The sequence below is a fragment of the Drosophila yakuba genome, chromosome 2R, assembly GCF_016746365.2.
Source record: "Drosophila yakuba strain Tai18E2 chromosome 2R, Prin_Dyak_Tai18E2_2.1, whole genome shotgun sequence".
NCBI classification, from domain to species: domain Eukaryota; kingdom Metazoa; phylum Arthropoda; class Insecta; order Diptera; family Drosophilidae; genus Drosophila; species Drosophila yakuba.
The window spans coordinates 10,052,696-10,066,056 of record NC_052528.2 but is presented as its reverse complement, the minus strand read 5'-3'; the positions used below and the strand labels follow the sequence as shown (position 1 = coordinate 10,066,056).

At 42.7% G+C, this 13,361-nt stretch overlaps 1 protein-coding gene across 2 annotated transcripts; it reads right to left on the bottom strand.

The window, feature by feature from the left end:
• Positions 1-380: 380 nt before the first annotated feature.
• LOC6529922 (CDK5 and ABL1 enzyme substrate 1) lies at positions 381-13,265 on the bottom strand. 2 transcript variants are annotated; one of them, XM_002090843.3, is made up of 9 exons: positions 12,830-13,265; positions 10,552-11,817; positions 3,038-3,421; positions 2,850-2,976; positions 2,633-2,781; positions 1,965-1,997; positions 1,556-1,673; positions 1,305-1,489; positions 381-1,118 (listed from the first exon to the last, which is right to left on the bottom strand). In XM_002090843.3, exons 2-9 carry the CDS (start codon positions 11,373-11,375, stop codon positions 773-775), a joined length of 2,166 nt encoding a protein of 721 aa, XP_002090879.2. In that variant the 5' UTR covers positions 11,376-11,817; positions 12,830-13,265; the 3' UTR covers positions 381-772. The 2 variants fall into 2 exon arrangements, with proteins under 2 accessions (XP_002090879.2, XP_039227805.1); XM_039371871.1 differs by lacking the exon at positions 1,965-1,997 and having other exon boundaries at positions 12,830-13,264.
• Positions 13,266-13,361: the final 96 nt, after the last annotated feature.

Sequence of the window (13,361 nt, the reverse complement as noted above, 5' to 3'; positions counted from 1 at the left end):
ATAGAGAAAGAGAACTCTTTTTTTTCGCTTTTTTTACCACCTGTTGCCGGGCTCTGAGCGCCTGTTGCGCTAGCAAATAATCGATCGTCAGTTATTTATTGATTTCTGATTGATGGGCCATCAAGTCCCCAGCAAAGGCATTCCACTCGATGCCCCAAAAACGGCGTGGCTTAAGGGCGGGGGATAAGCGTCTGGTACGTGGGATCTTCGAGCGTGCTGGGGCGGATTAGCTGGCTTTGGTCATGCGGCCAACAGCAAACGGCAACAGGCAGAGATCGTGGGCAATGGAATAAAATTTGAATAAAATTAACATTACAACTACAGTAGCCGGCGGCAGAGAATGCTGATAAGCGCTTAACTTATCAAACGCACGAGTGGTGTTCGTTTGGTTAACTTTAGTTTATTCATTTTTGAAATGTCTATAACAGAAACCGAAGAAAACATATTTTTAAACATAAACACTTAGGAGTCTAGGAATCAGGACCAAAGGTAATTTTGGGATATACTAGTATATGTAAATTGTTTTTTAGTGTGTTTTCAATTTGTTTTGTTTTATTTTTGTCTCGTTTTGTTGTTTTGTGACCGTTTTAGCAAAACTTATTTAGCTACGCCCTAAGCCTAGGCAATATTATCAATATGATCGTTGAAAACCCAACACCCGAAAGTATGCTATAAGTACGAACGCCTACTTGCGACTGCCTTTGCGACACAACTGCTGTACAGCCTGCGCTGCCGCCAGGAAACTCTTCTCGGCGCAGCGCTTGGGCCAGTCCTAGGACTCGTAGAGCAGCCGCTGATAGTGCGGCAGGACCTCGTGCCGGCTCACGTGCAGGCTGAACTCCAGCGCCACCAGCACGGCGAACTCCGACGAGATCAGCTCCTTGCGATTCAGCCGGAACACACTCTCCGTCTTCTCGATGAGGCTCTTGAGGGCGTCCCCCTTCACGTCGTTCATCTTGGCGCTGAGCAGCAGACAGGCGCCGGCGCACAGCTTGCGGTTACTCTTGTTGATCAGATTGGCCAGGATGAGCTTCTCAAAGTACACGTACGCCTGCGATATGGTCACCAGATCGATGCGCGAGTCCAGTTTGTTGATCCTGCGCATCTCCCGCTTAATACTGCAAGCGAAACGTAAATGGATTAGTATGGTTCCTTTATATGGGTACTGAAAATTAGGCTATGGTGTAAAATTCTTAAGAATTTTCACCACTTTTTATTGTAATTGGTTCTCTATGACGTTACTTGGAGTTTTGTTTATTTTCAAAAGTTAAGCCAAAGTTAGTCCTTCAGATTCCGAGTCTTACCTCCTCAGCTTGCTCAGCGTGAGCTGGATGGTGGGGAACTTCTCGCGAAACTTATCGTTCAACTCCTTCTTAAGATCGGATGGGCGCACATAGTCAATGACCGAGGTCATGTAAGAGGTGAAGGTCAGCAAAGTGCGATGCTTTCCGGCAATCAACTCCGGATCGTCCAAAATGCTGGCGGAGTACTGTCGATTACGCAAGACATAACTGGAGTTAATAAAGATTTCAGCGGGAGGAATCATACAACTCACCACTTGTCCACGAGACGAGTCTCCGCCCAGAATAACACTCTCAATGTCCATATCCAGCTTCATGTCTGGCGTCGGACTGGTTGCACTATTGCGGTTGTTGTTCTCGTACGTGAAGCACCTGTGAAGTCAATCAAATGATTAGGATGCATTCGAAATATGAAGTATATGCTAAGATAGCGCGTGAGAGAAGGCGGGATTGGGTTAGTCGAAGCATTGCTGTTCGTTAGATGTGTGCGAGTGGGTGGCTGGAGGTGTGTATGTGGGGACAGGTGATATTGGTTAGTGGGCTAAAAGCTTTTGGCAGTCAACCAGGCTTTGGAACTACAGTAGTTTAATTACATAAAGCACCAGGTACCATAGCTAGGTTGGCTGTTTTGTTTTAGTCATATTAGCTGTTTTCAAAATTTACCATTTGCCTTGACGTTTGGTTATGGTTTTTGTGCTGAAACGAAGTAGTGCAAAGCGTTAAATGAATTAGCAAAAGTTAATGGCACATAATGGTTTTTTTTTTTTTTTGGGTCAAATATTACCGAACCAAAACAAAGAAAATAATTGAATATTCTAGCTTATTAATCAATAAAAATATCTTTCGATTTTGGTATTATATAAATGCGAAAAATGTGCTAAACTCCAGTGAATTTATAATTATCGGTTTGGGTAATATCACGCTCAACTCTTGATGAGTCAGATTTAGAGGTCTTGCTAGGTCAGCTCTATAGCTGTTGACAAACACGAGCTAAACCAGTGTCTCCAATAACCGAGTAATTCGAGAAGGTAACAAAGAAGCTTTATGTTTACTTTTAATTTTTAATGGAATCGTACTCAGAATTGCAAGTTGTGGTGAAATCTGTTCAACAGAGATTGTATTCTGTACTTGGCTACTTGCTATTCGATCAGACAAAGGGATTATTAGTTTACAGTGGTCGTTCGGTATGGCTAACCATGCATTATGACTTTCAATGAATGTTTAGAATGGTTCATGGGCATGACAAAATGGAGCTGATTGAATGTGTTCAACATAAATGATACGAAAGATGATCCAAAATATGCTGGCATATACTGGAAGCCGGCACCAACCTCGCTATGCCATGATTCTTGAGCGCCGCTGTGCTCGTGATCTCCATTTGGTTCTCAAAGATGGAAGGATTCGCCGATGCATTGCCATGCTTTTTGCGCTCTTTTTCGTACTGACGTGAAGGAATCAGCAGATGACCATATGATATATCCTGTAAATAAAAAGATTTAGTTATTATTATTAAGTTCAGTTCTAATTTAGTTAAACTTTTTGACTCACCTGACCACTTTCGGCCTTCTGTATTCCCAGCAAATCAAACGGATCGAATGGTGCATCGTTGATCGAGCTCAAAGGACGTGAAGTGGATGGATTCCGACGACGACGATCCTCCTTGCGAAACTCAGCTCTGAAAATTGGTAAATAATTATTATAATAATAATTAAAAGTAATATAGTTTTTTAGTTTACCTTCCATTCTTGCCCTTGTAGTAGGGAAGTGAGGAGAATATGAAGAACGGAATCTTGCGCGACACCAGCACCATGCGCTCATCCCGTGCCTGTCCAAGTCCCAATGGCTGGCCGGAGGTTCCTCGCCGGCTATCGCTGATCTGGACCGACTTGCTGAGGCTGTTCCGGAAACTGCCAGCAAAGTTGCTCGCCGGAGTCAGGCTCTCCGTGCTGCTGTCGTCGGTGATGTGGCTGACGCTCGATCCGCTCAAGACATAGGTGCGCTTCAGGCCGCCTCCCATGGCAATGCTCGAACTAGAGCCAACCCGCATTCCCGGCGCCGTGTTCAAACGTGCCCTCCGCTCCGGCTGCAAGTTCTGGTCGCTTGCCCCATTGCTGAAGGTGCTGCAAGCGAGAATCAGGAGATCGGTTAGAATTGTAGCGATCTAAGGAGCAACAGGCGCTCAACAATGCAAGTAGCGTGAAAAACGCGCACAAAACGATACAAAAACGCGCTGGGCTGGACCTTGAAGGCGTTTTTTTCGCTTCAAGTTGTTGCTGCTTTAAAATACGCTGTTTTTTAGGTATTTATAAATTCAATGACAAATGCGAACGAAGAGACTAGTGATGGCACTATAGCTATTAAAAAACTACTTTTAATGTTTAAGTTTAAAAGCTATGTATTACTTTTTAGGTTTTTAAAATGAAACATTTTTTATTTTGAAAATTAAATTGGAAAACCTATGATGCAACAGTGTAGTCTTATTGCGCTATAATAACAATTAGTTATCTTTATAATTATTACTTAATACAGTTACATACATACACGCGATCTTAATTATTTTCGAATCTCGCTTAGGTTATAACAAATTTTAGCTTTTTTAAGGGTAGCTCTTGAGAGCTCCATCTCTGGAACCCTCTTCATCGCGGGGGCCCATCGTCACACCCCTCACGCAATGATCGATATTTTCACAGGCCCGCAGAAACGGAGAGAAAAGTCGGCGGGGCCAAAAGATTTTCCCTTGTGCGTTTAAAGGGCGATCAAAGTAGAGGCCCGCCTGCTTATCGCTTGTGTATTTTTGGAAATCAAACACATTGACACAAACACTCGCACACGCACACACACACTCGTTCGCACACATGTGCAGTGCCGAAGGGCAGCCGCAACGCTAGTCAATTAGCCAACTGAAGTCGACATCTTGACGGCATCTGTGCGCCTGGTTGACTACCTTGGGATAATTGGTCTAGGTCGAGGTTAAAGTCAAAAAGTGTGGTCTTTTGGGGCAGGAGTGGGGCAGGGGCAGGAGGAAGAGGGGCAGGGAGCAGGGGGCTGTGCGCAAACTCCCCTCAAGTTTCTCGTGGTGACGATTCTGCGTTAATTAGCTGGATGAAGTGCAAGGCAGCTCGCTTTTCATTAAAAAACCCCATGCAAGCCCAACCCAAAAATATGATGGAGGTGGCGCCTAGGCTGTCATAACCCGTTAATTAGTTGGAGCATTTTAACAGGCGCTCAGAATTAGCAGCTGGAGTTTAGTTTTACATGCTTACAACAGTTGGATGAGGAAGAGGGGGAGATGAAATGGTTGGGGATAACTTCGAAATGTGTGTGTGTGTGCGTGTGTATGTTTGGCCAAAGAAGAAGAAGAGAAGAAGTAAAGGGCCGAGTAAACATTTATTTTTGTGCGTTTGCTTTTGTGTTTTCGGTTTGTCTACCTATTGACTCGCTAATGAGTTTGTGTGCTTCTCTGTGTGTGTGAGTTGATAAGAGGTTGGGCAAAGTGCGTGTGCGAGCGAGAGAGATGAACTATAGACCACCACTGCAACTCAAGCAATTATGCAAGTGTGCGTGCATGGTATGGTATTTATAGTTTTTCTATTTTAATTTCGTTTTTTGGAAACTCCGTCTATGAAGTGCTGTGCCCCTGTGATATAAGCAAACAATATTGAAATTCTAACAATAGATTTGATGGATTGGAAGAAAAATGATCCAGCATTTTTTAAACCATCGCAGAAGAATCTTCGATGAATTTTTGAATTCTTCATTAACACGAAGACTTGCATAACATTCTACTATGTACAGTGCTATTTATAGAATATCGCCTTAAGTGCGTTAGAAAATGTTCATAACAGAATCTGATAAGTATACAGTGCTGTAAACAAACAGAATGTTAGACGAATCTGTTACATTTTCTGCTAATAGCATAATGTTTAATCGCGAACAATCCGACTTCTGTTGTTGTCATAACCGATAAGTAGGAAAAATAAAATAAAAACTCAAGTCACTTAACAAATTTGCATGCCTTGTATTATATAAATAATGAAATCCTATAGCATTTATCTCCCAGCTGTGCAGATCTGATATGTACATATGTCTTTCGCCTAGAGACTACCTCTTTGATTTTATTTTGATTGCAAATATTGACCGAGAACTGCTACTAAAAGCTTAGGTAAATATACTTTTCACGTTTCTATACGAGAGAGCAAGCAAATAAATCTTGCCCAGACAAAGATGAAGAAAATAAACAATATTTTAATTGCGATATCTTTCCCCCTTAAAGGTTTTTTCTTTGTGTGTGTGAAGCAATCAAATCAACTGACTCAATCGGGCTTTTATCAGCAATCGCTTTTGTTATTGTCATCGTGGTTTGTTGTTTTTGCTGCTATCAGCTGGCTAGTGCAAACAGATGTTAATGGAAGTAGGTTTTATTATATAAGTTTCCATTTGATCAGATCACGTGCCCATGAGCTTAAACATGCAGTTTTGCTGATAAACGCTGTCACCCAGAAACAAACAAAAACTAAAAAATATACTAAAAGAAATATGTAAATGTATTAAAACATGTTTGACAACTCCAAAACGAATGGAAAAAGTTTGGTTTCTAAAAACGCCAGCAAACCGCTTTCAAATCGCTAGAGAAACGCCAGCAAACCGCTAGAAAAGCCAACTTCCATTAACATTTTCTTATTATGTACACTACATTTCTTATGTCTAGGATAGATGGAGTATCTGGAAATAACTACTACCGAACCATCTGAAACAACCCTGGTAGAAGATACACTGCAAGTAATAACTAGAAATTGCCACTTGAGACTTTGTTTTGGCGATAAATGACGCAAATTGATTCCAGCATTATCAATATACATATATGTACATACTAGCTTCCTTTCACCTCGAACAAAAGTGGATTTCGGAACGAAATGGTGTTCTAGATAAGGTGGGACACATCCAGCGAAACCCATCGGCAAGCAACAATAACAATAATCGCGTTAGGAAATGAAGGCGTAACAAAAGAATAAGCGTTTTGTAAACAAACAGTGGGAGCAAAACGGAATGCCAAAAAACGCCAGCGATTTCGGAAGAGACACACAAAACGACGATCGAAATGTTTACACAAGTCGAAAGTACATACATATGTACATAATTACATAAAGCAAATAGGCAAATAATATTGTGTATTTACAAGTCCAATTGAAGGCTGTCGATAAAAAGCACAAACAAAGAAATGGAAGTGGCGGGCGACTAGTACTATTAGTATCTACTAGTTTTTTGTCCAGGTCTCAACTTCAAGAGCAAACGAGCATTATAAGAAAAGAAAAAAAAACTTTGGCAAGAGCGAAAACCGAGAAATCACTGAAACGGGAACCCATTTTATCCGCTTTTAACCGCTTTTACTACTTCCAAATACAATGGAGCAGATAAAACACAATACAGTGCCATGGAAATGACGTGGAGTTCGAACATGTGTCGATTTAATACATATATTAAGTCGCTATTTACTAGCAGGGCGCATTAAGTTTAGCCGATAAGAAGTGCAGAGAGCTTTGTTTATCGCGAGGGTCTTTGTTTGGGGTACTATGTGCAATGGACTCCACAAAGTCATATGTAGATACATATACATACATTTGCGATTCGGATTAGGTGTGTCTATGTCATCTTTGGGCTGCTTATCGTTCATTTCTTCACCGACAAGCGTGGCAATGGAGCTTTATGGCGGTCTGTATTGACTTTAGCAGAGCTTCCAGATGCACAGAAAACAATTAGATACATGTTCACAGGATTTCAAAAAAAAAGTAAACAAAACTTTTCTAGTCCAAAGTTACTTTCAAGTTAAAGTAATTGTTTTCTGTGTGTTCTGAAGGCAAAACAAGTTCTAGGGGTTGCTTGCATTAGCTTGGATGCAGTGGCAAACTGCAGTATGCACTTCAAGCTCTTTGCTTTTTGCTTTTTGCACCACTGACACACATTTAACCACCCCGCCGGCATAAAGGAAACCCTTTCGGAACGGCGCGTCCTTGAACAGAAGGATTAGAGCCCCTGAAACGCACAAGTAGTGCGAAAAAATAACGAAAACAAACAAGAACAGGGCAAACCGGTTCTTATTACGTCGTCGATTGCATAAAACTCTGCCTCAAGGTTACCCAGTTTGGTGGAGTGAACGAAATGAGGGGGTTGGGGGGTTTGATGAGGACTTCTCGCTGTTTGGACAGGTTTGCTGGCTCGGCATTTGACATTGACATTGAAATTGGTACGAGGCAGCCAGCAGGATGAGGCCACAAAAGCTCAAGTTCAATGCCGAGCTTTGCCTTTTGCCGGCTGGAGGTCCTTGGAGGTCCTTGGGCCGTTGGATGGACAAAGAGGGCCGGGCCGGGCCACTCCCTTAAATCAAGTTAATTGCCATGACGCAACCTTTGAAGAGGAAGTGAAAACCGAGAATGAAAATATGATAGCTGGGCAATAAAAAATTGTTTACGTTCTCGGTAGAGTTTCGGGTTTTTTCGTTTTTTTTTTTTTTTTCTCTTTCATATTCCCATTCATTGGCCAACTCCACAAAAAGCAGCTCAGGTTTCAAAACAAAAACTGGACATAAGTAGTTTGTTTTGGTTTTGCCAATTGCGACGCAGTTTGTTTTTGCGCCTGCGCAGCTTTTTGTGGCAAGATTCCCACAACGAAAAATGCGGACGATTCGCATAACATAATATTGTTGTTTGCAACAATTTGCCTCTTCAACAAGTTTTGCCATCAACAAAATTGCTATCCCATTCCAGAGCGGAAATAGTAATGTAATCCTAGATTGGTGGGTAAATACAGAACTTGCTTTTTGCCTCCACGAAGAGCATAATATTTTTGTTTTTATGCCGCGAAATAAGAGAAGCTGGAAGCACTTATGAATACATATTTGAAATTGCTTAGATACTTTGTTACTTGATGATGTGGCAAGAAATTCTCATTTATCTGAGTCACGATTATCGGAATCTATCATTGTAATTGCAATGGAAAGGGAAAATATTTAATAATTAACTTAAATCAGCTGACACGAGAAACACCACTTCATTTAGGTGTTTAACGTCGCTAAGATTTTTCATCGGGTGCTTTTATAATCTTTGATTATTTGATCGTTCCCACATGGCAGATAAACGTGCTGAGTGTAAAAGATCCCTTGATTGGACTTTTTATTGTGTATCAAGATCTATTCTAACTAATCTTATCAGTTGACTGCCATTTGTACATATGTGATGTACTGCTAGTCATCGCTGAGATAAGGTGCAAACTACAAAATTTGGAACTTTTAACTGTATCGAAATAGATCAAAAAACTCCTTGCACCTAAAGTTGATAATAGTTTGTACTTGTTTACATCTGCGAAGTATTTTTCAGTTTTTCCCATAATATTTGTTGACTGTTTGTTATTCAGGGTACTGCTCACTGCAATAAGAGTCATAAATTTGCATCTTTATGGCTCGTTCGACAGTTTAGCTTTGATGGCGCAGTAAGATCTTATATGGCACAACTACAGATTAAGACACCTTTTTGGTGCTGTATATAGATAAGCTTTGAGTGGTATAATTAGCGGTATACTTTAGTAACAGCATCCCTGAGCTTTAACATAGTTATTGCCAAACTAAAACAGAATCCCCGGGAATTTGATGTGCCCCAGCAAATGGCCATGACAGGTCGCTGACAAGCCAATTGGCCGGGTGCCAATTGCATATCTACAAGTATGTAACTTGCGGATAGACGACAATAGGCCACCACCCCCCGGAATCCGCGGTGCCCCCGGAGAAACGGGTTAGCCACCAGTTGAGTGGCGGCAGCATGCGAAAGAAACCGAAAACGCTAGGCAGAAATAGCTAAACGCCAGCGGAGCACGACTGCAAAGCTGCATGTGGCAAACAAGGTCAGTTTGTCAAAGCGCATTGGCCGAGTTCAACGAAACTTGTCGCTGGCATTGGGGAAGTAAAAGCTCTGCGATGCACCTTAGCTTTGCGCGGAGAAAGACAAAGAAAGCACCTGCTGTAGGGACAGGGGTGGGGAGGCCGAAAGTTCAATGCGGTTTGCGAGCGTTTCGCCCGCGATTTACGACCGATTCGATGGCACACGCATTTGGCATTGCGTAATTACTTTGCGCTAATACACCCAGATAATACCCATGATTCAGCGCTGACAGGCCGTTTAAGTGCGTGACAAAATGCCCGGCGCCTCGGACAAAAGTTCCAAATTAAACGAACACCGACGCCCCTAGACATGCAATTCAATTCAACTCAATTCAATTCAAACAATTGTTTGCACAGCTTTCGGCTGGGCACGCTCTCTAATTTACGTTAATTGAGCCGGCACACGTTGATGAATGAAGCCGATTCGGTAACCCCTCCAACCCCTAACCCCTCTCTTCGTATCAAAATATATAAATGTGTATTTTTGGGGTAGTATTTTTAGCGCCAAGCGACCGGCAACAGACCCCCAATTATGCAGCATCAGTCGTTGAAAACGTGCAAAAAGTCGCCATCTGCGAATATACGTCACAATCGGAAAAGCACTCTCTCAATTTTCACAAGCTTATATTTATAAATAATTTTCAATAGAAGACCGCCCAGCTTGGCGTTTTGTTTTCGCGGTACTTTCGATCAAGCTGAGCCTTTTTGTAAGCAAATTAGAGACCAAGTGTCAATTGGCTATCACAAACTTAGCGGAAATTTCAATTAACGAATCGAGGAGGGGGAAAATCGCTGCCAATTATGACGACAGCTTAATTGAACTGAACAAAAGTTCAGCGATCAAGCGATATGATTCATTTTTCGTAGCCACAAAGTATTTATAAATCAACAAAGAGCTAAGGAATATAAAGCGTATTTCATTCGTATGGTTTGAGAATATTGCGATACCGACAGGGAAAAACTGTCCACTTGACGTCACGTGTCCATCTATTTTCGAGAGTCTAGATCTTTTAATTGGAAGAAAATAAGTTTAAAGAGGCCATAACTTTAGACATTTCCCGTAAATAGTGATGGGTTCCTAATCTTATAGATGCGTACTAACAAGAAAACACCGTGCACCTTTTACTTCTGAAGGGAATGAACCATAAATGATTATAATAAACTATAAAGATATAGTAGCGAGTTTTAAACTTGTTTTTACACAGCCAATTTGATGCCAATTTCCAGCAACTGTTAAGCAAAATGCTGATAAGGAACAATAATAAGTTAAGATAGTTGCATGATATAACAATTGGAATTTTGATAAAGTTGTGGATTACTCACCGTTCCCTCAGCGGCAGTAGCTTGCTGCCCGCTCCGCCGGCCACGCCCCCGCCGCTGCCCAGATTGGACACCTTGAGCGGTATCTTGACGCTGTCCGAATCGCTGCCACTCTCGGCACCCGATCCTCCGCTGCCGGCGGCGCAACTCCGTGCCTGCCGCTGTTGCTGCTGCTGCAGTTGCTGCTGCTGCTGGAGCTTATTGCCCATATTGCCATTGCCCGGTGCCTGGTGGTTCTGACGACCCGACGAGGTCGGGCGCTTTATGTTGCGTCTCTCGGCCGGCACAATGCTGCTGCGAATGTGTTCGGCGGCCGGCAGGACGTTCATCAGGTATTGACCCATATTTTCAGTTTCACTAAAATGCCCGTCCCCATCGCTGGCACCGGTGGTGCAGTCCTCCAGTCCCATTCCCAGCCCGATGCCGCCATCGATGCCCATGTGGACATCGGCGCTGCAGAGGAGCGGCGAACAGAGGGCGCCATTCTGGTGCTGATGTTGTTGCTGCTGCTGCTGTTGATGCTGCTGCTGCTGCTGATGTTGCTGCTGTTGGGTGTTTTGCTGCTGCTGCGTATGATGCCGCTTCTGGTGGTTGTGGTGCGTCGCCGAGTGGCTGCGCTGATGGTGGTGCTGCTGATAGTGCGGATGAAAGCCCCCCGAGCCGAGTCCCAGCGAGGATGGGTTCTTATTCTGGTTGCAGAGCAGGCTGCTGCCGAATGTTGCGCCGAAATTGGTGTCCCGATGGGTGCCATCTAACGAGATATTCGATAGGAACGAGATCGCAGCCAGTCTGCGCCTGTGTCTCGTCTTGTTGAGCGAACTTGCCATTAGGCGATGAACCCTTAATTACCAAGCAAGATTAACCGAAGTGGGTGGTGTGGGTGTGGTTGTGGGTCGTATCCCTGGATGCTTTGATGCTCGGATGCTCTACCTATATGTGTGTATAGTGTGTGCATATACTGTGTGTGGGAATGTGTGGTTGCACTTTTCTGGAACACTCTTCGCGATTCTTTACAAACTGGTTTCGAAAGTGATTATCTTGCTGTTGTGTATTTTCACTCTTTGCTGCCTGCTGCTTCTCACTTTTCTCGATCGAATTAATTAAGTTTTTTAGTCTCTAACTTGGCAGCGGAATCAAAAAACAAACTACTTAAACGCGACATTTTGGCGGATTTTTAACACTTTATATGGCGGAAGAGAGTCGGAAATCGAATATTTTATGCACTTTTATTAACTATGTAAGCGTTTGTGCGTCGTTGCGTTGCTTTGGCTGCAAGTAGAAATAAGAACAGAAGAGAGGAATGGAATCAATAAATGAGACTACAAAAAGCGGCAGGAAAGCTGCTTTTGGCCAAGAGAAGCTTTCTCGGAGTGTTTCTGGAATATTCGTTAAAATGCAGTGTGTGTCTCAGGGGAAATGATGGTCAACACTTTCTCATTCTTGGACAGAATATTGTACATGATATAATATTGTTAGCAGAAGACATCTCAATTTTATAGTTTTGAGGACTTTTAGGTGTTTTTTAAAGTGAATGGTTTTTTTAATCGTTTCAAGTTATTGTAACAAGAATATATTTCAAAAAGTATCTACATAGTTGAGACTTCAGTACATAAAGGATAAATTTGTAGCCGGATTTATTAAGTCATATTTAAAATCTATTGAAAGAAGCGGGCATTTGTGTTTAAGAACTTAAAATAAACCCGAATTTTTGGAGTGATTTTAGCCAACTGGATTGACGAAGCTTTTTCGCTGGCCGTAAAAAGCTGCAGAGTGGTTTTAGCCGCCTTTGCTGCTGTTGTTGCTCGCGGGTGGCTCAGTGTGTCAGGTTGGTGGGTGGCAACAGTCCAAAGAGAGAGAGAGAGAGAGAAGGAAAAAGAGACTGGGCCACAGCCGGCAAGGAAAATCTAAGCGCTTTTCCGCACTTTTGTGTGTGCTTCTGTTTACATTCAATCGGGAGGCCCTAAAGTGCCCGAAAATTTTCCCTCGGGCAACAGAGCGAGTGGAAAATTTTCGAGAAACTTCAAAAACAGCTGTTCAGGAAGCAGGGAAAAAGATTTTCCGGTGGTGGTTTTTACATAGGATCCAGTCTAATTGGATTTAGCTGGACCAATTGGAGTGCGGCACACACAAGTTTGAACCTGTGCAAAAATACAAAATCAATACAGGAACAAGTGTGTGCGAAAATATTTATGACACCCACCCACTCACTCGCTTGCACACACTCACACGCACACGCACGTGTGACGTGTTTTTTCTTGTTTTCCCCTCGGCTTTTACTTACCACTATGTTTGGTTTTTTCACGGTCGTTGGGTGTTATTTAAATCTTAATACGATTAATGGAGGTTCTATGCTGAGAAATGTTTCAAGCGCGTCATTTTGATCTATTTTTATCGTGGATTTTCAACAGACTTTGATTTTTTGCCTTTGGCTGCCAACTCGCCTGCGCTCCTCACTCTCTTTGGCTCTCTTTTGCACGGCTATGGTGTGTGTTTGTGTGTCGGTGCACTCACGCAGTTGCCTTCGTTGCGTAAATTATGCAAAATGCAGGCCAATTGCAGTGTGCTTACACAAACAGAATAAACGATCGCGTTAAGTGTATTTTTTGCGATTTTACGAGCGCGTAAACTGGTCTCTGCGAAATACGCAAACGGTATGAACGTCAAAATATTGTCCGCAGCGACGAAAACATCTACAGATGGGCTTACGAAAAATTCACAAACTGAGGCCAGTGTTGGGAAGCGTGCGAAGGGGCAAATACCACACAGAGGGAGGCGAAAAATACCGCAATCGTACTCTAGAAAATCCACGATTG